Source organism: Lepidochelys olivacea (genome assembly GCF_965140295.1).
Source record: "Lepidochelys olivacea isolate rLepOli2 genome assembly, chromosome: 1".
Classification (NCBI taxonomy): domain Eukaryota; kingdom Metazoa; phylum Chordata; order Testudines; family Cheloniidae; genus Lepidochelys; species Lepidochelys olivacea.
The window spans coordinates 329,414,297-329,439,535 of NC_140411.1; the positions used below are offsets into that span (position 1 = coordinate 329,414,297).

The window sequence follows — 25,239 nt, forward strand, 5'->3', positions numbered from 1 at the left end:
CGATAACTTGTCTTTCTCACCAACAGAAGTTGGTCCAATAAAAGATATTACCTCATCTAACTTGTCTCTCTTAAACATACTCAGAAAGTCAGTTCTAGCTGGGTTCATTAGAAAAGCTAAAGAGTATGATGCCTCTTCATGGTTGTTCCTCAGATGTTGTTCCTCACATTCCTTCCTGCAGACTTTCCTAAAGGAGCGCTTTGACAATGAAGAAATTAAACCAGATTTATGGATGTCCTTGGAAGGTGGAAACACCTGTACTGAATGTGGGATTCTAGCAGAGGAAACAGCTTTGTATTTTGGAGGTGATACCGTGAGGCAAGCTGTCACTCAAGACCTGGATTTGAGGGGTGCCAAGTATGTCATGTTACCCAGTAGAATTTGACATAGCTAATAGATTGTAATGGAGGGCTTCATTAAATAATAACAGAACAGGAGATGAGACAGTTCAGATAATAGGAAATGGAGCCTTTTTATGCATGGGCCACCACCAGAGTAGAGTCAGCTCAGGTAGGCAGTGACAAATCGTTCTTATTCTTACGGTCAATAGGGGACTTTTCGCTGACTGTATGCAGTGAGTTATGTTGTTAATATATTATTTGTGTAACACCCGCAGTATGCTTGCTGCTTTGTAGATATATAAGAGAAGGTTCTTAACCTACCGAGTTTACAATCTAAACAGACAATTTACAGACAAAAGTGTGGGAGAGTAGTGATGAATTGGTGGTCTCAGTATAGTCTTTAGTGTACGGGTAACTACATCACAACCTCACCACCACAGTTGGCACATGGGTTGCTAGTCTCAGCAGAAAAGCTCAGAACTAAATGGGTATGCACCTGCAGAAGATTTTGGTCTCCAGGCGTGTATCACCGGCATATTTCACAAGCACTAAAAACAAATTTTTTTAAATAGCCAAGCAAAGTTGTTTATCTCAAAAATACAAATTATATTTAGTAATGCTGGACTACAGGGGAACTGGATGTAATCCCATACATTGTTGTAGCTGGGAGGGGTATGGATTGTGTTGAAGGAAGACAAATATTCAAAAATAATTCAAGAGACTCCCTCCTTTGCATCAAGGTCTGGTACATAGCAGCTAATTCAAGCCTATCATGAGGCTTCTGTAAACTGAATATGAAGCATTTAACACTTCAACATGGCCCAGGGAACCTCCTCCTGAGGTCTCTCCTCACCCCAAATCAGAGGAGTATGGGAAAGCAATGGATTTGCCAGATATTTAAAGAAACAATTCTCAGTGGTAATTGGTAACAAAGAGCCCAGTCCTGGCAACACTTACACACATGACTGGCTTTTCCTGGCTAAGTAGTCCTATTGAAATATGGGAACATATAAAAAATAATGTGCTTAAAGTCTTGCAGGATTGGGGTTGGCTTTTAACAGTTCATATTGCTCAGCAGTATATTTATTGTGATAACATTGAATTGCCCGGCGACAAGACAGCTGTGAAATATTACCTCTTGTTCATTAGCTACAAAGGTTTTACCTTAATTGTTTAACATACACAAGCTAGATATATTAGATGTGCAGCTTGTGTACACATGTGTGTCCAGAACTTTAGACGGTGTAAAGTAGCATATCTCCATTAAAGTAGGTAAAGCTCTGCCAATGTATGGCAGCTAAGAATATGGCCCATAAGATACAGGAGACAATAGCATGTTAGTTTCATCTGCCCACCTCAGTCTATCACTTTAAATAAGGTCTCACTCCTTCTGCTGAATTTTTTAATTTTTGTATGTAGCTCTTCACTTCCCTTCCTTGTGTTTTACTGAAATCACTTCTTATTTTCATTCAGTTCCCTGGTTTCCCTGTTTAATTGCACACACAAATTAATATTTTTTGTGCACATGATTGCCTGTTTGCACCTACAGATGCATATTTTGCAGGATTTATTCAGACACTTGTTTTTGAAAATTTTGCCCTAAGTAAACATCACTTTTCTTTAATAAAACATTTTAGTATATTGAGCATTTTCAATCTATTTGTTGGCAGAAAACAAATCTCTTGAACTGTGTTTGGCAACAAATCTTCCATATTGTAGGGTACACAGTATTCTGTGAGTAACTACCAACATTTTTTCCTTCAGATTTCTACAGTACTGGGGAAGAATTGGAAGTGAAAACAACATGACAACATGCCACAGACCGACGTGCAGGAAGGAGGGAGTTCTGTTAGACTATTCAATTGATGGAGGCAAGTCAACAATTTAGTTGCATCCGAACAAACTTTTTGAGTATATTCAAACACCGTCATGTTTGAGAAGTATGCAGAATTAGATCTAACTTAAATATTTTAGGGTTAATTATTCAGAACTATAATCTTATATTATATAATCTAATATTAATATTAAAGTGTATTTTCCCCTCATATTAAATTGTCTTTGTTTCAAAAGAAACTAGATCCAGTCCTGGTACTTATACTCAAATAAATAATCCCATTGACTTTAGTTTGGCTAATCACATGAGTAGCAATAGTATTAGAAGTTAAGGTTTTCCCAGCAGATCATAGATATTATCTTATGACTTTCTATTACCTTCCATTAATTTTTAGACAATTTCTACCTTACGTTGTTTTACTAATCCTGAATCCTTTCATGATAGGCATATCTTGGATTTTGCTTCATGAGATGGATTATCAGAAATACATCTCGGTCAGACATGACTACATACTTCTCCCAGAGCACGCTCTGACCAATACAACTCGCCTGCGCTGGTGGCAACCTTTTGTGATGAGCAATGGAATTGTGGTTTCAGGCTCTGACCGTGCTCAGTGGGCACTAGATGACATACTAGTTGGAGGTGCTGAGATCAATCCCAGTCAACTAGTAGATACATTTGATGATGGTAAGGAAGGATGTAACAAGCATTCTCTTATCTGATTTAAGAAGCCTGTGTCAGCCTGTTTATTGAACTAAACAATTCTTAACTGAAGGTCTTTCAAATGCACATTTTAATTTATTTTTCAACTGTACATTGTTTTCTTTTTATAAACAATTACAAGGTTGATATTTTATTGCTTATGTTCATTTTAAGGATTATTTTTTATTTCACTATGATTTTTTTTTAAATCCAAACAGTTATAGGACAGTTCAGTTTATTTCATCTAACTACCTGGATTTGGAAATTCCCACTATGCCATATTTTTTAAAAAATACTAGTATTGAAATCAATTTAAACTATCTGACTAGGGCTGACACTTTAACTAAGACTCTTTGTTACTTATTTACCGTATATCATTAAAATGTTGTACATAATGACTCGGTGGATTCAATACTAAGCCTACATGTTTGCTGAGACATTCCAGTAATTGTGTGTAACTCACGTTAATAGAAGGAACTTCCCATGAAGAAAACTGGAGTTTTTACCCTAATGCAGTCAGGACTGCCGGATTCTGTGGCAACCCCTCATTTCACCTCTACTGGCCAAATAAAAAAAAGGACAACACACACAATATCCTGTCCTCCAGGGAGCTCATTATACAGCCAGGATACATGATGCAATTTAAAGTAAGGAAAACATTCTCTTTATCCAAAGTAAAGCATACAAATAAAAATTCACCTAATTTGTCTGTGGAATTTATTACAGTTTCAAGTAGAATATAAAATTCAGTAGTCTGTTAAATATTTAATAACTTGTTTGTTGGAATGCCAGGAAATACAGTAATAGAATAAAAAACATGGGGTCAGAATGATTGCATAAATGTATGCAGTGTGGTAGCCATGTTGATTCCAGGGTATTAGAGAGACAAGATGAGGTAACATCTTTTGTTGGACCAACTTCTGTTGGTGAGAGAGACAAGCTTTAGAGCTTACACAGACCTGAAGAAGACCTCTGTGTTAAGCTCAGAACTTGTCTCACTTACCAAGAGAAGTTGGTCCAACAAAAAAAATATTACCTCACCCCTTGTCTCTGCATAAATGTTATTTCAAGCCAGAATGGAATGACTGTCCCTTTCCTCAGGGTTGCTAGAGGTATTGATTGCCTGATTGCTCTCTACTGAAGTGAATGGCAACTCGGTCTTATGCAGAACAACTATTCTTATTCTCATATCTAAGTGAGATGTTATTATAATAGCAGCTGCTGGGTGGTTGGGACAGGGAGACAAAGACTGACTGAAACTGAACATTAAGGCAAGATTAGTAAGTCCAGTAAGATGGAGATCTGGGGAATGTGCATGCCATTGCCTACCAAATGAGCATTGAGAAGAAAGAAACAATTCCTACCAAGGAACAGGCAGAAAAGGAGAGACAGAGTCAGAGTTGGGCAGAAAAATAACTAATGAGATATATTGAAAATCTGAAGGTGCTAAAAGTAATAGCCCTTTTTGTTACTTGGTCATCTGTCATGGAAAAATGGCCCAGAGAATCAGCAAAGCACCACTTGATGTTACTCTTGATTTTTAGCTGGATTTTTGAATGAGGCCAACACATTTTATAATCAATACAATGTAGCTATTAAATTATTATTGCTACTACTTTTTTGTATTGCAGTAGTGCTCAAAATCTGCTAGGCATTTTACAAACAAAAGAGAAGACCCTGACCCAAAGAGCACACAGGCTTAAAAAACAAAGACAGGATGTAACATATGAGCAAAGCGATAGGCTGATAGACATATGTGTCTTCCTAGTTACATTTGCTTCTTGGTCTTTTATTGTTGTTTTTAAATTAAACACTCTGTTTTCCATTTCTGCCACAAATTAACACCTTCATCTTCTCACACAGCCATTGCCAGTTTTAGGGCAATTCTACGCTACAGCACTACATCGGCACAGATGCACTGATGCAGCTGCACCACTGTAGCGCATCTGGTGAAGAACGCGCTATGCCGATGGGAGAGCGCTCTCCTGTCGACATTATTACTCCACCTCGGCAAGAAGTGGAGGCTATGTTGGCAGGAGAGCATCTCCCACTGACATAGCACCAGTGTGGATAGCATGAAACTTGCATCGCTTGGGTGGGGGTGAATCTTTTTCATACCCCTGAGCTACGTAAGTTAGATGAACATAAGCGTGGACCTGACCTTAGATTCAATGTCTGTAATCCACTCCCTCACAGCATTTGACCCACACACACACAATCCACCACCTTCAAAGTTACCCCAGGGATGAATTTTACCTACTGTTACTATTGTATACAAAGGGTGTAGAAAGCCTTGTATATCAGCTTCACAGGCAGTCAGCTTACTCAATCAGCCATCTTTTATCTAGATTTCAGTGGGTGTGATTTGTGTTGATCCAGACGAGATGGTACATTCATATTATTAAGTTCTCTTCCCTTGGCTAAATTTTGCTCCTGACTTTCCTATATTTTCTGTGCTCTCCTTACTGCTACAGATGTTATTTCTAAACTAAGGATTCAGTTCTCCTGTACAGCTGCAGTGAGGGCACAGGTTTTGAAGCTGCTCAAAGTCAGATGTTTCTGTTTGTTAGCCATTCAGTAATATGTCAAGTATATTGAAGTCTCTGAACTTGAGCATCACATAATGTTAAGAGGAGTCATCTGTTTATTTCCTCAGACATACAGCACATTTCTGTTTACAAAGCCTTTTAAAACGATTTAACCCGATGAACCTGAGTATACACCAAACTGTGCAGGCCAAGATTTTCATAAATAGTTACCTAAAGTTAAGTTCTTCAATCCATATTTAGGCACTTAAATAAGTGACCTGACTTTCAAAAGTTCTGAGCATCCAGCAGTTTACATTGACTTTCATAGGAGCTGCAGGGTGCCCAGAACTTTGAAAATCTAACTATTCATGTTAGTGTCTACATGATTTAGGAGCCTAATGTTAGGCACCTGTTGTTGAAAATCTTTACCCCTAGTTCCAAATGCATTCTAAGCTCTAGTACCTAGAATGGCACTTCCCTTTTTATTATTGTACATTAGAATACAAAAGATGAACATTAGTGTCAGGTTACATGGTATAAAAAGACCCAGATATCATTATTAATATTTCCAGTCTTATGCAAAGATCCACAAAGGCAGCAAAGTTTGAAGTGGTGCACATTTTAGTTTTTAGTGTGTTTTTGTTGGGGCGGGGTGTTAGATCTAAGTTTTCAGTCTTCTAATTCTGTATCTTTAGAAAGAAAGGGCAACCGACAGTTCATTAGGTATTCCATTAAATGTCCGTTGGATCTCCCTGATCTAGCAGTACCTGATCCATTTTATTTGTGTTTCAGATTGTGGTGGGTTGTGAGGCAACTTCTTGTGGTGACCTGCACTCTGTAATGCTGGAATACACCAAGGATGCCAGGTAAGCTGTCTCGGTCATTTACCCCAAGATATTGCAAGACCAATGACACTGTACCTGGAGTTACAGCTAATGAGCATATTGCTGGTAAACACACACACACAAATGTCTTCGAAGTATCTCTTGTTTTAGTATGTCGTGCTCTTTGATAAAGGACTATAAATTTTGGGCTAAAGCTATGCTGTACTAGAAGCCTTGTGATGCTAATTTGTAATTTAACTGGTGACATTATTGTCTTCTGCAATGTAGAATAATAGGATATATGAATTACTTCAAAAAGTTGGACTGTATTTTGAGCTTAAATGCCTTTTGGGTGAAAACAAGACCATGGAGCAAATCCAGTATAAAAGGGCTCTTCTCTGACCTCTAAAGGGAAGGACTAAGGAAAAGAATTCTCAGTCATAACCTATAATGTCAGGTCACAGGGGCTCCTGGTCTCTGCTTCCCAAATCCCCTTACCTGCACAGATGTATCACAGCATTTCCACCCTGTGGGAGGTTACCATCGCTACACAAAGTTTGCAGACTTTCATACTCTATTTGTGATTACAGTGCATGGAAATTATTGCTGAAGACCATTTGTGGTTTTTTAAAAAGAAATATTGCCATGACCTCTAGTATGTTGCTAACTTCCCTTTCATTATTATTTTCAGTTGTTCTAACAACATATTTTCTTTGCTTCCTACAGGACAGATTCATGGCAACTTGTCCAGACGCAGTGTCTTCCTTCCTCATCTAATAGCATTGGCTGCTCCCCATTTCAATTCCATGAAGCTACCATCTATAACTCCGTCAACAGCTCCGCATGGAAAAGAATAACTATCCAGCTGCCTGATCATGTCTCCTCCAGGTAGGTTACCAAAAGGTCAGCTCACTTTGGAGATATCAAACTTCATCTGTCTAGCTGGCACTGTTAGTATGGAACAACTGGTGAATGTAAAGTGACTCTCTTTTGTCTGGACATGGAAATGATACATAATGGACACCTTTGGAATTGCTTTTCTTTAATAAAAACTGCTACTGCCAAGGATTAAATACCCATGACATTCAGGCTAAAGATTGCCATTGTGACACAATCATAAGGCCTCATCCTGCAAACACTTATTACTTTGAGTAGTCCATTGAAGCCAATCAGGGTAGTCATGTTAGCAAGCACTAATATTGGTAGTAAGTGCTTTCTGGGTTGGGATTTATAATTGTAGACCAATGTAAATCTTTAGACCGGGTGTTCTCAAACTTCATTGTACCATGACCCGCTTTTGACAACAAACATTACTTCACGACCCCAGGAAAGGGAACTGAAGCCTGAGCCCGCCCAAGCCCCACTACCCAAAGTTGGGGGGGCCAAAGCCCGAGCCTCACCACTCTGGGCAGGGGGGCCAAAGCTGAAGCTCAAGGGCTTCAGCCCCAGGCAAGGGGTCTGCAACCTGAGCCCTGCTGCCCAGGGCTGAAGCCCTCAGGCTTTGGCCCTTGGCAGTGGGACTTGAGCTTCAGCCCTGGGCCCCAGGAAGTCTAAGCCAGCCCTGGCGACCCCATTCAAAGCGGGTCGGGACCCACAGTTTGAGAACTGCTGCTTTAGACTCAGGGCAGTATTTTCAAAAATAGAAATCTGAAATTAGGCTTCTAAACCCATCTCCTGGAAACTGATTTTTGAAAATGCTGAGCACTCAACAGCTCCAGGTTATCTTCCTAGGAGCTGTTGGGTTCACAAAGCTTTTGAAAATCACAAAAGTGTCTAAGTGTGCATTTAGGAGCGTAACTTCTATTTTTGGGGATCTTAGCCAGAGGCTCTGTCTACGGCACAAGCCAGGGGTGTGACTCCCCTGATTGTGTACACACGTTTGCACCGGGTCTCATTGCGCAAGTATAAATAGCAGTAGAAAGGGTAGCAGGAGTGGCAGCACGGCAGAGTTCAAACCTCATTGAAACCGGTAGATACGTACTCGGCACAGCTAAGCCGTACCTCCGCTGTCGATACCTGTGCCACAGCAGCTACCCTGCTGTAAATACGCACGCTACTTGATGTGAGCTAGCACAACCATGTGTACACAAGCAGGGGAATCACAGCCCTATCTGGTAGCGTAGACTAGCCAGAGTCTGCTATCTATTTAATCCTAAAGCTGCTTAACTGAAGGTCGTGGGACCACTTACAGAAGTGTGCCCTAGAATGAGTAGTAAATGTTTTCAGGATGAGGCCTATCGATATAAAACTCCATTTCAATGGAATAAAGAGTGCTGGTGTTCTTTAGCGTGGTGTGGCCCTCTGGGGAAAGCTGGGAACTGGGAGCCTGGACTTCTGGGTACTATTCTCTGAGCTCTTTCGCTGACTCAGTGTGCGACATTGAGCAAGACACTTTAGTCTCCTCTGTGCCTCACCCCAAAATGCAAATCTAGCGTTCTTACCATTCATTTTTTCTGTTTCAACTTGTGTCCATATGGTTGACTGTTTCTGTACAGAAATGTTTAAGTGTTGTCTGCAACATAATATGATATTGTGATGTTTGGTATTTGTAGTGCAACTCAGTTCAGGTGGATTCAGAAAGGAGAGGAAACAGAGAAGCAAAGCTGGGCAATAGATCATGTGTACATTGGAGAAGCCTGCCCTAAACTCTGCAGTGGTCACGGATATTGCACTACTGGAGCCATTTGCATTTGTGATGAAAGATACCAAGGTTTTATTTCTTATATTCCTATATATATATGTGTGTGTATGTAAATATGTTAATCTGGCTCAAATGAAACAAATAAAATAGAGACACAGCCAAATATACTAACTCAGCACTGGAGTGCCTGAGTAACCAGTGACAAGATATAAATTCATAAATAGAAAGACTTTTCACTTTTGAATAACAGCTATCCCTGCCCTTTTTTACCTCCAGATTGAATTACTGTAACTTATTCTACGTGGAGCTACATTTAAAGGCCATTCAGACCTTACCAAGTGCAGAATGTGGCTGGCTGCTTACTCTCCACACAGAGACCGTGTTACACCTATGTTCGTTTCACAGAGTACACAGGCTTCCAGTTTGTATTCAAGTTTTTTATTTTGACCTGTAAGGGCTCAGTCCTGCAAGTACAGCACTTGGGTCCTGAGCCATCGAATCTATTAAACGTGTGCTTATAAGTACATGAGTAGTCCCACTTAACTGCTTAAGTGCTTTGTTGGATCAGGGCCAGATTGCTCACCACCTTGCAGGACTGAGCCCCATGACATTGAGTCCTGGCTGACTTAGAGACATTTCCATTAAAGCAATTGTTTCAGGCCTCCTGCAGACTTAGGCAGACATAACTGCATTGGTTTACACTAGGTTCACATTTTGAAGGTTTTCATTGCAAACAGGAAAGCTAGAGACTTAGGTCCTGATCTTCCTCTCCCTGTTACTATGCAAATCCTACTGGAGTCAGTGTCATTACACTGCTGTAAATGAGAAGAGAATCGTGGCCTTATTTTTTTTAAATGAAACCTTAGATTCTCATGCACAGTCAAACAACAGTTTGAACATAATCTGCAATTAGGAAGCAATGTATGCCACTGTGCAGTCACATTATACACAGGGCCCTGCCTGTGGCAGTAACTACAAGAAGTTGAATCTGCAGTTGAATTCAGTCATTTTTTCTCAATGTTTTGATACTTGTCTGTATTATAATTTCGTCTTATCATTTTTAGGTGATGACTGCTCTGTTTTCAGCCATGATCTTCCCAGTTACATTAAAGATAACTTTGAATCTGAAAGAGTCACTGAAATAAACTGGGAAACTATTCAGGGTGGAGTTATAGGGAATGGATGTGGACAGCTGGCACCATATGCCCATGGAGATTCACTGTACTTTAACGGATGTCAAATAAGGCAAGCTATTACTAAACCTCTGGATCTCACTCGAGCAAGGTAACAACACTTTACTATTAATTTGAAATACAACCTTAACTGCTCAGGACAGAAGTAACTACTTATAAAAATGAAATGGCATGTAGAGTTGTAATGATAATGATGAATAGGGATGGCTCTCCCAGGTTGGCATACACCTCTCAGCAGCAAAAAATTAAGGGCAGCAAAATGTTTAGCAGCTGTCAACTGGGAGTTTGTCTGAATAGGAAGTGACTGTTGGCTGGAAAGGTCAGATGGTTTTAGCACACCCAAGAGAGCACTGTATGTGTAGCCAGCACTGAAGATGAGGCCATTGGCAGAGGCTGGATGCCAGACTGTTTGGACCGTTAGTGAGTGAGGATGCTAACAGTAATTACAGACCCACTTTCAGTATTCCTGGTAAACTACAATTACATTCACCTACCAGCTAACAAGAATACCTTTTTCATCTCTGCTGTTTCTCTGGCCATAGAGTACAAAATGGAATCTGTCAAGTTTGGTTCTTAACAGAAGGAATGCTTATAGGACACTGTATTTATCACTGAGGCCAATTGTAAAAGGCAAAATTAGGATTAGGACCTTTCCACAAATTTGCCAAAATATTATCCATAAAGTTAAGCTTTTAACTTCTTATTTAGGTACCTAAACAAGGATTTAGAAGGCACTTATTTTCTTTTGTCCTTTGTTTTTTCCCTTTTTAATTTTTTGTACCTGTTCCTATTTGACTTTTTGGCATTCTTGATACACCTCACTTTTGAGCAGTTACATTGTAATCATGGATTGATTGCCTCCAATTACACAGATGGATGTTAAAATTCTGTTCAAACAGAAAAGTGGTAAGAAAGCATATTCTTACTGAGAAAGGGGGTTGTGTTTTATGGATATTACAGCAGTTTATTTGCTAATAGTAATTATTCTTGAAGTTCTGTATTTTTAAAAAAGGGTAAGGTCACATTGGCAATGTTTTCACTCCTACTTTAACACGTTACATACATTAAAAATCGTTGTTCCCTGTGTTTTACAGCAAAATAATGTTTGTTTTACAAATTGGAAGCATTTCACAAACAGAGAGTTGCAATACCAACCTGAGTGATCCTAATACTGTAGACAAGGCAGTTCTACTCCAGTACAGTGTAAATAATGGAATTACATGGCAAGTAATAGCACAGCATCAGCCAAAGGACTTTATACAAGCCCAAAGAGTGTCTTACAATGTCCCGCTGTAAGTACCCAATCACACTACATTACTTCTAAATGCATACTATAAATTTCCTGCGGAAAGGAATCTGTGCAGGAAAAGAGAGGAGACAAGGGAAAGTGGAGGAAAAGGATGATAATTATAGCTATAATTAAAACCATAGCCTGCAGTCCTTTGGTATCATTAAAATAAGTGCAAAATCTTTACTTTAAATTTAAAATATAAAAGAATAAACCATCAAAACCTTGTTTTTGTTTCCTGGATCAATTCTGTTTAAGTAAAAAGCATTTATATTGTTTCCCCTTAACTCTTTCACGAATGCTGTATATTGAGGTTTAGGAGCACATGGATAATATTTTGGCTTTGCTTTTAGTGTTTTTGGGGGTAGATAGGCAGGCTGAAAAGGGTCCTTCTTAGTATGGAGGTCTAGCTGGTACTTCTGTTTGTAACCATAGGGAGGCACGAATGAAAGGAGTCTTACTGCGCTGGTGGCAGCCCCGTCACAATGGAACAGGTCATGACCAGTGGGCTTTGGACCATGTAGAAGTCGTCCTGTGAGTATCAGATTCACCTCATAACATCTCCATCTCAAAAAGCGTTGAAATGCCTTCAGCACGGCATGAATGTTGAACTCAGTAAGAAATGTTCTCTGAAAATCATTCTTTGCTTATGTTCTCCACTGACTGCAAAGGTCAGCAATTAAGGCAACCAGGAAATAAAGTTACAGACCAGGGGAGCATATTGTGCATCATGGAGAAATGCAGAAGGGAATGCATGGACTTTTGCATCTTTAAATATTGGTGTATTCATATAAATCATCAAGGTCTTTGAAATATTGTATGATGTGATATCTGAAAGGATGTGTGTGTTCAGCAACTACGCTGGCATATAAAGTTGATGTACATCCTTTCAAAGATACAAAATAGTCTATTGTATTGCTCTTTGTACAGAGTAATGTTGTTGAATCAGGCTCTGAAAAATTGCATTAGCAACTAATGCCATATTCATTTCCTTTTTTTAGTAAGAAGGATACTGTTCAGAAACAGGGTTCACTATATCAGGTTCCTATGATCCGAGCTCTATATTCATCCCCTGTCAAGATTTTACCAAGTAAAGTGTCTTCACCATATTGATTTCCCCATTAATAAAATGGGTCTCACTCTCAATATTAACCCGTTTTTACTGTATTACGTCACAGAGAGATTATCTGCTTTTTCTTTAACAATTTAGTTCCAGTAGAGCTGAAATGCTAATGCCTTGACGGGCTGGGACTCATCGCTGACAGTGGTTGGCAGAGAGAAGCGTGTCTTCCCAATAGATAGGTTCAAATGTTCATTTTTTTGAAAAACTTAAAAAATCAGCATAGAAATTAGATTTGGATAACATCCAGATTTAGTAATTGTAAAAATGAGGTTTCTGTCTTTAAATTCAAACTAGTAGAGGCACCACAAGTATTGTTTTGTAACAGTAGCAAATTGGATTACTTGAGCTCTAGTTAGCCCTGTTCTACTTTCCACTGAGGCGCACCAGCTTGCATGGCATTCATATCAACCCCAAACCAAAAACCACACTGGTCCCAACACTAAGTAGCTGTATGCGCTCCACTGCTTTTACACACCTTGCTGGGCTCTGCCTTCATAACATTAACCCTAAATTTGAAGGAACAGAGGGATGGACATGGTTCTTGGCATCTCCCAATAACTAAGAATGTAAATACCCAAGGCTAACTATTTAGGGCAGTGTTTGAACTGAGGAAAGGTACAATGCGTATGCAACATTTCCACTTCTCTCTGCTTTAAGGTGGGGTTTTCTTTAAGTTGAAAAAAGGAGAAAAGCAATTGAGAAAAAAAACAAAGCAATCTGAACATTAATTATACTGACCATTGAGTATAATCAGGAAAAATGAGATAGAATTTGGAAGAAGAAAATTTAGGCTGAATACCAGGAGAACCTCTGACAGTGCAATCTGTCATGCTATAGGAGAGTCACCCAAGAAAAGTAGTGGAAGCCCTATAATTTAAAACTAGACTGGAGAAAGCAATAGAAAATATACTGTAGGAATAGTATATCTGCTTTGTCCAGGAGAGGAATTAGATATGCAGACCATGCCACCTCCTCTTCCCCATTGCTCGTGTTGAGGACTTTTTGAGGGCCTCTCTGGGTTTTGGGCAAAGCCAGAATAGAGAGAATAACCTTTGCTCCCTGCATTGGATATTGGATGTAGGTTTTCAGAGAAGCGTCTATATGCCTGTCAGAGATTTAGCTCTCAATCTCCCAAGGTAGACAGACCATTACAAATGAACTGTTTACTTCCACAGCAGATATTGGTACATACAGAGCTATCGCAGTATGTTAGTAAAAGGCCAGATGTAAAATCAAAAACCCTGCTAATCACAATATGGTAAGATATGCTGCTCTCAGGAATTTAAAAATTATACACAATGGCACATATGGCAGGTACTATTTAGTAGTTAATTAGTTCTAACCTCTTTGTATCTCCCTGTAACTGCACTGGTTAGAACTGTACTTAATCTGAATATTCTCTACATTACATAATTAAAAATTTCTTTTAAATAACATTCAGCTATAGCACAAACTCAGAACACTCAAAATCCCAACTCTTGCTTAGACATTGCCAAGGGGAGGCAATAGCATGAGGATACAGGAATAAGAGCTGAGAGACCTGGGTTGTCTTCCTACCTCTGCTGGTACCTCATTGTGTCATCTTGGGCTGGTCACTTTGCCTCTCTGCACCTCAGTTCCCCCATTTTCAAAATGAGGCTAATGATACATAACCACTCTTGTAAAGTGCTTCGAGAAGTATAGATGAAAAGCCCTATATAAATGTTAATTATTACCATTATTACTATTAATGCTTGATCATAGAATCATAGAATCATAGAATATCAGGGTTGGAAGGGACCCCAGAAGGTCATCTAGTCCAACCCCCTGCTCAAAGCAGGACCGATCCCCAATTAAATCATCCCAGCTAGGGCTTTGTCAAGCCTGACCTTAAAAACTTCTAAGGAAGGAGATTCCACCACCTCCCTAGGTAACGCATTCCAGTGTTTCACCACCCTCCTAGTGAAAAAGTTTTTCCTAATATCCAACCTAAATCTCCCCCACTGCAACTTGAGACCATTACTCCTTGTTCTGTCATCTGTTACCACTGAGAACAGTCTAGATCCATCCTCTTTGGAACCCCCTTTCAGGTAGTTGAAAGCAGCTATCAAATCCCCCCTCATTCTTCTCTTCCGCAGACTAAACAATCCCAGTTCCCTCAGCCTCTCCTCATAAGTCATGTGTTCCAGTCCCCTAATCATTTTTGTTGCCCTCCGCTGGACTCTTTCCAATTTTTCCACATCCTTCTTGTAGTGTGGGGCCCAAAACTGGACACAGTACTCCAGATGAGGCCTCTCCAGTGTCGAATAGAGGGGAACAATCACGTCCTTCAATCTGCTGGCAATACCCCTACTTATACATCCCAAAATGCCATTGGCCTTCTTGCCTACAAGGGCACACTGTTGACTCATATCCACCTTCTCGTCCACTGTAACCCCTAGGTCCTTTTCTGCAGAACTGCTGCCTAGCCATTCGGTCCCTAGTCTGTAGCGGTGCATGGGATTCTTCCGTCCTAAGTGCAGGACTCTGCACTTGTCCTTGTTGAACCTCATCACATTTCTTTTGGCCCAATCCTCCAATTTGTCTATGTCCCTCTGTATCCTATCCCTACCCTCCAGCGTATCTACCTCTCCTCCCAGTTTAGTGTCATCTGAAAACTTGCTGAGGGTGCAATCCACACCATCCTCCAGATCATTTATGAAGATATTGAACAAAACCGGCCCCAGGACCGACCCTTGGGGCACACCACTTGATACCGGCTGTCAACTAGACATGGAGCCATTGATCACTACCCGTTGAGCCCAACAATCTAGCCAGCTTTCTATCCACCTTATAGTCCATTCATCCAGCCCATACTTCTTTAACTTGCTGGCAAATACTGTGGGAGACAGTGTCAAAAGCTTTGCTAAAGTCAAGGAACAACACGTCCACTGCTTTCCCTTCATTCATAGAACCAGTTATCTCGTCATAGAAGGCGATCAGGTTAGTCAGGTATGACTTGCCCTTGGTGAATCCATGCTGACTGTTCCTGATCACTTTCCTCTCCTCTAAGTGCTTCAGAATTGATTCCTTGAGGACCTGCTCCATGATTTTTCCAGGGACTGAGGTGAAGCTGACTGGCCTGTAGTTCCCAGGATCCAGTTGATGGTCTTATATGCATTTGTGTTGCAACATTAAGCATCACAATTTGTATTATGGATACAGTTTATCTTAAATTCTTAATTCTCCTTGATTCTCTAGACATATACTGTTTGTAATATCTGAGTTTCCTTGGGATTTTCAATAACTGAGAGAAAAAGAGAGAGGATAAGGAAGAAAATGGGTCCTAGAAGTGTAGGAAAGTTGATATGCTGGGTCAGATTCACAGCCCCAGAAAATGGTGATGTAAGTTTTTTGTTAATATATCAGTGTAAGCAAGAATTAATTGGGGTAACATATGTCAAGGAGGTAGAGGGGCAGAGCTGTACCAACCAACAGATGCAATTTTGTGCTGTATTTTATTTCTGAAAGGGTTAAATAAAATATTTTAATTAAAAGTAATGGAGGAGCAGCTTTACCCTAAACCTTCTTCAACTTCTCCGTAGACTGCTTATCCTGCTACAGGCCTGCCTTTCCATCTCAACTTGTCACTTACACCACCATCTGTGTCATCTCGTAATTTGCCTTTACAAACTAAATTCTGCACACAAAAATACCCCATGCCAGGAGCATCCATTGGAGCTAAGATGTCAGGAAGCCACAGGGAGTGGCAGAATTGTGTCCTGGATTGATCCATGGATTATGGGCACAGAATCCCTGCCCACTCTGCAAGCGAACAAAACGTACCTCCACAATGGATTGATCCAAGGAAAAAGCCAAGAGGCAATCTTCTCATAATTTTCCACCCCACTCCAGTCCCCTTGCTAGTGTTTTCTGAGAGGGTGTTATCTGAGTATTAGTCAGCAAATAACTAATGATTCATATGTAGGGTGACCATGTGTCCCAGAAAACCAGGAATATCCCTATTTTCAGGTCCTCTCTGATGGTCCCTGTCTGTTTAATAAAATTTGAGTTTCGCCACGTTTTTGTAACACCTGCAAATTGGCCACCTGAAAGAGACACCAGTTAGCTGAGTTGGTGACAGTATTCACAGGCCAGCTGAGTGCACCTCAAGGACTAGCCCTGGCCAGGCCGGTCATATGTTGACAACCTGTCCTGCTCCCAAGGAGGCTCCCCAGGGAGTCCCCTCTTCCTCAAGTTCTCAAACTACCTCTCCTCAAAACATAGAGCTAGAGGCACAGTGTGGTGAAGGAGAGGGAGAGGCATTGCGTGGCTCAGGCACAAATCAAGGAGTGGTCACACTCTTCTCTCTCACCATCCTGTGTACACCTCCCTACCCCGCAGCAAAATCATCCCCTTCCCTGCCTTCTTTTGCTCTACCCCTGGGGGACAGACATCCTGGTTTTTCATTTTAAAAATCTAGTCATCCATGTTGTCAATGTGTATTGAGGGGCTCCCACATACATCTCAAACATCCCAGGGGGAGACGGTATAAACACCATATACACCATCTGATTATAAACCTTACTATTCCAGCCATAATATTAAACCATACTATGATCATACTTTGTATTCCTTTTTCTCTGGCAGGGGGTTGAGGGCTGCAAATTAAAGACCAGCTCCTCATCTCCCAGGCCAACCCCTTTGTTCTGCCATGGCACAAAGGGGCTAGAAAGCCACCCAGGAGCAGGTGGGGGTTCCTCTTGCATAGGGAACGCTCTTGCTGGTGTAGAGCAGGCTATTCAAGCTACATGCACCATATTCCTTGTCCAGCATAGAAGAAGGTATGTTGGTGAATTGTGAAGCATGACCAGAGCACCTTGAACTCCAGCAGTCCTGTGCTAGCAGAATGGCCACAGCTACAGGAGGGCCATTGTAGCAAGCATGGATTAGAGCTTGATGTCAGGAACAGAAACAGTACTTAGCTTTCCACAGGACTAGGGGAGCACAAAGGAAGGATTAAGTAATCTCTGACTCCTGCCCCATGTTCTGCACTGGATGTGAGTCAGTGAGACCTGAGTATCTGGCTCTGACGTTATTAAATTCAAATTGTTTAAAAGCTATAAAAGTATCTTAGTAAGCATCTTAATCCTCTGGCTGCTGAGGATGATGATACTTCTTCTCTTGCCGTATGCAGTGCAGTGGTAGCTGTGTTAGCCCCAGAATATTGCAAAGAAAAGGTGGGTGAGGTAATGTCTTTATTTGGCCCAGCTTTCGAGCCATGCAGAGCTTTTCTTCAGATCAGCTTTTCTCTCTCGCCAACAGAAATTGGTCCAATAAAAGATATTACCTCACCCACCTTGTGTCTCTGTACATCTCCACATTCTGTACTGAGGTGCCCCCTTCTTACCACAACTCCCCATGCCTCTTCTCTCTAACCCTCCATTGCTTTCACCACTTTTCCTCCCTAAGCATGCAGACAGCCAGATCCGCCCAGCCCACCTCCAATCACTGCCAGTTGGCCTGCATGCACTGAACGACTGTAGGTTCCATACCAGCTTCTCCTCACCCCCAGCATCTGCAGCTGGTATGCATGCCCTGTCCCCGAAGAGTCCCACCTTCAAGAAGAGTGAGGGACATATGGGGAGAGCAGGCTGGGAGCAGTGGCACCCTGCAGGGATGTGGTCAATAGGGACTCATTGCAAGCAAGAGTGCTGGTCTGATTCTACTTTCCAGCAACTACAAATGTTCCCTGCTCCTCCTCCAGTGCCCTCTAGTGACCACTTAATCCCTTAGAACAGGCGTGGCCAATCTGTGGCTCCGGAGCCACATGTGGCTCTTCAGAAGTTAATATGCGGCTCCTTGGATAGGCACCGACTCCGGGACTGGAGCTACAGGCGCCAACTTTCCAATGTGCCGGGGAGTGCTCACTGCTCGACCCCTGGCTCTGGCGCAGGCCCTGCTTCTGCTCTACCCCTTCCCGTCACCTCCCCTGAGCCTGCCATGCTCTAGCTCCTTCCTCTCCACTCCAGAGCCTCCTGCACACCACGAAACAGCTGATTGGGAGGTGCAGGGTGGGAAGGGGAGGCACTGATTGGCGGGGCTGCCGGTGGGTGGGCGGCACTGGGAGCGGGGGCAGGAGCTGATGAGGGGCTGCTGACGTATTACTGTGGCTCTTTGGCAGTGTGCATTGGTAAATTCTGGCTCCTTCTCAGGCTCAGGTTGGCCACCCCTGCCTTAAAAATAGAGCAGTTTCTAGAGTTACGTTTATGAATATTTTTATACTTACATGACTTCAAAATTTCCATTTTGATGCTTTAGCTCTTCTCATCCCTCCAAATATTTAAAATTAATTTTCTCCTGAGCCTCCATGCCAATTTAGAGTCCAGAACATAGTTTATAGCTGAGTTATAAACAGGATTATCATATATTGTTCATTCTGATTGACTCCTGATTCTGATAACACAATCATACCACTAGCCTGTGACTATCAGATGCTGTATGAGCTACATTTCCAGAAGCCTAGCCTAGCCTCCCCTGTTGTGGAGGCAATTTTTTTTCTCCCAAGATAGATGACACAATCAAATATGCCAATATTTGGAACAGCCCCTAATTTTCACATGCAAAACCTATGTGTGCAATCAGGAAGGCTGGAAACAAGGGCCTATCTGTAATACTTCTTTGAATTATTCAATTAATACAACAGAAATATTGCTAATCCTGTAATGCAGCTGCAAATAGTGCTCAGAGTGAATATAGAAGCTATTTGGAATACAGTATATATTGGTAAAAAGAAAAGGAGTACTAGTGGCACCTTAGAGACTAACCAATTTATTTGAGCATAAGCTTTCGTGAGCTACAATAGCTCACAAAAGCTTATGCTCAAATAAATTGGTTAGTCTCTAAGGTGCCACTAGTACTCCTTTTCTTTTTGCAAATACAGACTAACACGGCTGCTACTCTGAAACCAGTATATATCGGTATGATCTTGCCAGCTAATCATTTGTCAAACTATTTTAATAGGGCTGGACCTATAAAGTAGGGGTGAAACTACTATCCAGTCATCTTGTCCCTTTAAACTGAGTTTTCTTTTATTCATTTAAGACAGCGTACTTGCTCTCTGCACTTTTGAAGAAAGTTTTGGGCAGAGTCCTTGCATGATCAATGAATGTGACCTTTCTTAGGATAAAAACGTAATTCTCCCTCACCTCCCATCCCCTGCCTTCCACTCCTACAAGAATGCTTATTCTGTGCCCACATACCTCTACCCTAAAAGCCTGAATCCAGCTCTGCATTACATTTGCACTTCAGTCTACATATAATATAATTCACAGTCTGTTTGCTGAACAATAAAACCACACACCTTTTTTGCATGTGCTTCTTGAAAAGCCATTTCTTTGTAAACAGGGTGGGCCCTTAATAACCTATAAAGAAACAGTGAACTCTGATCAAATGTATTCAGAACTGAAGGGGAATAAACTGCAAACTAAGGGTCTGATCCTTCATTCTTTATGCACCCAAAACTCCCAGTGACATCCTTGGGAATTTTAGTTGCGCAAGAAATGTAGGATATGGCCCCAAAATTGTGTGTGTGTATGTGTGTGTGTGTGGTTAACTTTGCAATAATAAACATAGAATTAATCCTCCATAAACCATCACTTCATGCTATTCATTGTCAAGATAATCTTACATTTTTGGCACAAATGACTTGTTGAGGATTTTGTGTTGCATTTGTTACAAAGAATTTTTATGCTTTTTTGCAATATTCAAATACAAATTATATCTTCTAGCCGTAACAAAACATATTCATGTGGAAAAACATTTTCATTTGCTTCATTTCTTCAGCAGAAAGCAATGCTTTGAAACATTTCACTCAAGATTATTAAAAATATTTGTAATAAAGAAAAGAAACAATTTAAATGTTAGGGCATTATCTTTGTATTCACAAGATTTATGCCAAATTTAGTATGGTGCAGACTGTGCTTTTAAGACTGTCTTTTACTATGTTTCTATAAAAAGACTGCATGATGAATTTTTATAGAAAATAAAAATATAAATGTTGATTTTAAACATCAGGAAATAATTTGTTCAATTTTTATTTTCAAAAGAGATGAAAAGTCCTATATTGCCTCTAAACCTCATCTGGCTTTTATGACTAGTCACAGTGCTGCATGCATTGAAAGGCATTTTCTAATTTGTGTTGTATTTCATTATTTGCTGTCATTGGTTTTACACTAGAGTAAGGTAAGTACTTTCCCTGAATTAATATCAACTATATGTTGGTGGTACAGCTACAGTACTTTGAAAGACTCTAACCCTGTATTTTGTCAATGATGATATTTTGCGGGAAAGGGAGCGGCTTCATTTGTACTCTCAAAGATGTGAGCATGCATTGCTGTCTCATAAAGGTCCAAACCCTGCAGCTGTTCCTCACAGACTGATTCTGCAGGGTTCTCAGTGCCATTAGGAGTTAAAGTTTGCAGGATACGTTCAGCACCTCACTCAAGCAAACTTTCAATTAAGAGAGTGGGCGTTGTAACTAAGGATTGAGAGCCCTGATCATGGTGGGTGCTGGGCCCCACCTGAGAGTTCCTGAGTGTTCCCAATAATCGTTGAAGTAGGTCGAAACTGAGAATTCTCAACAACTTGCAAGATCTGGCCCTGAAACCTGACGTAAAATTCCCACTATTTTCAGTAAATTAAAATTACAGAATTAAGGCCAAAATTATCTACTGTGTGTCCGTAAACATGTACAATAAATATATGCAGTGATGCATGCCAATGTAACTAAAAACAGAGTAAGTATTTATTTGGAGTGGGTTTTTTGCTTATTATAACAGCATCACTTTGTACAGCCATAGTTATGCAGCTAGGCATTTCTAATCACCATAGTAGCTAGAGACATAGGTTTTAATACTGATCCTATTGGAGTTTTGCCATTGACTTCAGCGGGGCCCGGGTTTCCTCTGGAGTCTGTCACCATTCTTAGGGGGTTTGTAACTCAGCCACAACATTCGCTGCATACTAAACATTGATGTATTTATTTGTCGGACCATGTTGCCTTTCATTTTTTCAAAGGCTTGATTTAGGTTAAAGTTTGGTTTGACACCCAGAAGCCTTTGTTTCTGATGTGCCATGTCAGTTATACATATAAATAACAAATAAAAATAATTCATGGTCTTAGCATAGGTACATATTATTTACCAAATGTTCTTATTCGCTTGGCCGTCTTTGATTTAAAACAAAAAAAGTGCAGGATAATAGTCCAATAGGTACTTTATATTTTAAAAAATCATGTTAAATTACTGAGGCTTAAAAGACACATACAGAGTAACTCCTCATACATTGTTTTATTGTTCATGCTTATTGAGCATACCCAGCGTGGCTCTTTATTATACTGTATCTGCCTGATCTGCTCTCGTTTGCAGTGGTGTAACTCCAATGACTGCACTGGAATTAAAGAATTTACTCGTGTAAGTTAGAGCAGTATCAGCCCCCATATTTTTTTTTAAATACAAGCATATTGCCCTAAAAAGGTGACAGATTGGATTGTGCAATAATTGCTTCCTAGGTTTTGCAACTAGTCATTCTGTCAAATGATCCACAGATAACTAGTCTTTGGGAGATTTTTTTTCATCTGTACTCTTCATCCAATGATCTGGTAAGTGCACCGAAGATGCACCAAAGGATCAGTGCATGCTGATGAACCTTGGAAAGTTTATTGTGCACTTTCACTGAAATTGTAATGGTGTCTAAGTTCCCTTTGTTGTTGAAATGATTCCATTCATAATCTTTGAGGTAGGGATTGTTTCTCCCCATATATCTTTACAGTGCCTCGCACATTGTGGATACTGTTACATTATAAATAATACCAACAGCATCTCCATAGTCTTAATGACAAATCTGTTTGTTTTTTTCTAAAAAATAGAAATAAAGTTCAGTATTGCTATATAAAAACAACATTAAAGGGCTTCTTTACAGACACTAAATCCAATAAATGCAGAATTACCTTTTCTGCAATGCTTTTATGATATAGCTATTAAGGTGATCTTATAAAGTACAATTGAACTTTGTTCTCTTATCAATGTATGATGTTAACTTCCATTATAGTTAATAGAATTATATGCATATACCTCCACCCCAGCCCACAGAGAGCAGAATATACTCTTATATGCTGCACTAAAGGTCAGATCCAACTTCTATGAAGGCAATGAGAAATTTTCCATTGACTTCACTGGGCATTGAATCAACCCTTCAAGCCCTAACCAATGCCTACCAAAGTCAGTGGAAAGACTACCACAGACTTCAGTGGGAGTGAGATTAGGTCTGTCAGCACAACTGAAGGACTGAGCATTAGCTTAATTGTTGTTTTGGTTTTGTTTTGTTTTCATACTTTTTTTTTTCTTGTACTGCAGTTTTGATTTCACTTAGTAAAACATGTGAACTCTTTCCTTGGGGCACACAACAAATACATTTCACCATCTTGTAAAATACCACTAATAGATTGAATTTAAATCAAAGACTAAGCAGCTACTTCTGGCCTATAACTCACATGATAACCTTTTCTAAATTTCTTCATTTATTTCCTTAAAATGTCTGCAGCATAATTATTGTTGTTTAAGTCTTGTTCGTGTCATTACATTTAAGGCGGTAAGCAGCATTAGACAGAGATGATAGTGTAATAAGAATTGTTAAAGAACATTTTGAGCTATTTGTTCTTCTTAAAAATGTGTCTGATTTGCCTTAGATTATAAGGTGTCAGGAAAATAAAGGTGCACAGGAAACATTAGCTTTGCCAATCACTGTAAGTCTCACACAAAACTATAATAAATCAGTGTAGTGCAGAACTTCCCTTTCTGGGTAAAAGCCAGGTGAAATCAAGCTCAAATGTTAAACAAAAACCACCTCTTAAATGAAAGATGCTCTGGCATAATGGCTACTGTAGCAATGCAAGAGTTTGTATTGTATCCATTACCATCAGACGCTGGATGGCTTGAAAAACCGGGTGGGCAAGGGTTATAGCATCAATTATTTTAGTGTAGTCTAATAAATTAAGTTCTCAGTTAGTTGTTGGAAAGAGGATAATTTTGAAGTCAATTTTATAGAGATGGTTTCTTTATACAACAGTAAAAGCTATTCTTGCCTTTGGAGGTTCATGCTTATTTTTCCTTAGGGGTCATATTCACTAAAAATAAGCGTATGCACTTGGAAGGGAGAGGGTAATTGATTGCAAGCTGAGCATTTACTTTTCATTCACAATGAAAACTCACCACCCTGCCCTAGCTCCCCAAATAGAAAGTTAATTGTGACACCTGCTGCCAGTTTTTTGTTTCATGACTCCACCTTTATAACAAAACTTAGGACTTGCTGCACTCCCTGGGTTGTGGGCCTCCAGCAACAGAGGCCTGCAGTCCACCTGGAGCAGAGGTAAATGAGCCAAGCTGCCAGCATCCTTTTCACCACTGGGGGACCAAAACCAACCCCCACTACCTCCAAAGCAGGCTGGTCAGCCCTGGAGGGGCAGAGCCAAACCGGCCAGAAGCTGCATGGACTCCACCAGAACATATTGTTGTCTTTCCATGGAATCACCCCAGGGAATTTATGATGACATTCCTTGGACTGAATTTCCCTCTCTCTGGTGCAGTCAGTGTTCCCCTCATGGATGCATAGGGCTGAAAATTGCACCCCCTTGCATCCACAAGCATGAATCTGACCTTGAGACTTGATCTTTATAGGCCTGATCCTGCATCCATTGAAACCAGAAAAGATGGGATCAGGTCCTATGACAGTTCATCCTGTGGTGGGTAGCAGTTGTTCTGCTGAATCATTGAGTTTTCTCATGCTGGCAACCATCAGTATTGTTGGTTGCACATAGGATCTCATTGTGGATGTTGGACTAAGACGGCTTCCAGCGTAGCCTTGAGGGAATATTAATATTTTTTGCAAATAATGTCCAGAAGGGACAGTGCAGTGGCCTTAAGCATCAGGATTATAATACTTGGGCTTCCTAGAACAGCATCAAAGCCTGACAGAGTCAACACTGCCCTTTATTATTCTGAGATAAATTCGTTCTGTGCAGTTTCTTGTGCGGGACCTCTCTGATGAGACTTTACAAATTGGGCCCTTGCTGCAATGTATGGACATTAAATTCCCCATGACACCTTCTTTTCGTTTTTAAAAGCAGGGGTTTCACCCCAGGATTCTGACCAATGTATCCATCCCCACTCCTCCCAGTGTTGTGCCGTAGTGGTTGCCACACTCCCCGCCCAGAACCGGTTGCTTTAAAGTGATGTGTGTATATGGAGAGTGAAGTGGTTTGTGATCAATAGACATGAAAGGTGCTGTAGTAATGTCAGATATTCGCATTCTGTGCTACAAGTATTTTTTCATTCTCATAACTCTGAATGGATTTTGCTTGTAGCTTTAAATGAGACTTATATCACACCAATGTGCTAATGACAATGACAAGCAAACAGAGTTAACCCAAATGTAGCTGTTCAGAGTTCCATTCCACCAGCAGAGATGGTAGAGCTTAGGATTGCCATGCAGCCTCAAAGTGAGTCTCTTCAGGGTTATGTGCAAGTTTGCATTTAGGAGCAGAACTGTATTGAATCGTCATGAAAGCTATAAGCTTCTTCTCCAGAGCCTGTGGCATTCCCAGCAGTTAGGAATGAAGCTGCCAGGAGAAACATGGAGAGACATCTCTGGTACAAGTGCATTTAATCAGTGGAGCCACACCAGGAATATATTAGCTTAGTTTTATAACATGAAGATATTAAAAGGCACAGTGTTCAGAAACCAGCCTCT

The 25,239-nt window shown here is 40.5% G+C and overlaps 1 protein-coding gene across 1 annotated transcript in view; it reads left to right on the forward strand.

Annotated features, from left to right (window-relative positions):
- The window catches only part of RELN (reelin), a 451,858-nt gene that overhangs the window by 423,323 nt on the left and 3,296 nt on the right, over positions 1-25,239 (forward strand). The window contains exons 54-63 of the mRNA XM_084611658.1: positions 182-357; positions 2,106-2,212; positions 2,620-2,862; positions 3,349-3,524; positions 6,198-6,271; positions 6,956-7,117; positions 8,782-8,939; positions 9,935-10,154; positions 11,158-11,355; positions 11,787-11,885. Coding sequence (XP_084467784.1) covers positions 182-357; positions 2,106-2,212; positions 2,620-2,862; positions 3,349-3,524; positions 6,198-6,271; positions 6,956-7,117; positions 8,782-8,939; positions 9,935-10,154; positions 11,158-11,355; positions 11,787-11,885 — 1,613 coding nt within the window. The remainder of the gene's footprint in view (positions 1-181; positions 358-2,105; positions 2,213-2,619; positions 2,863-3,348; positions 3,525-6,197; positions 6,272-6,955; positions 7,118-8,781; positions 8,940-9,934; positions 10,155-11,157; positions 11,356-11,786; positions 11,886-25,239) is intronic.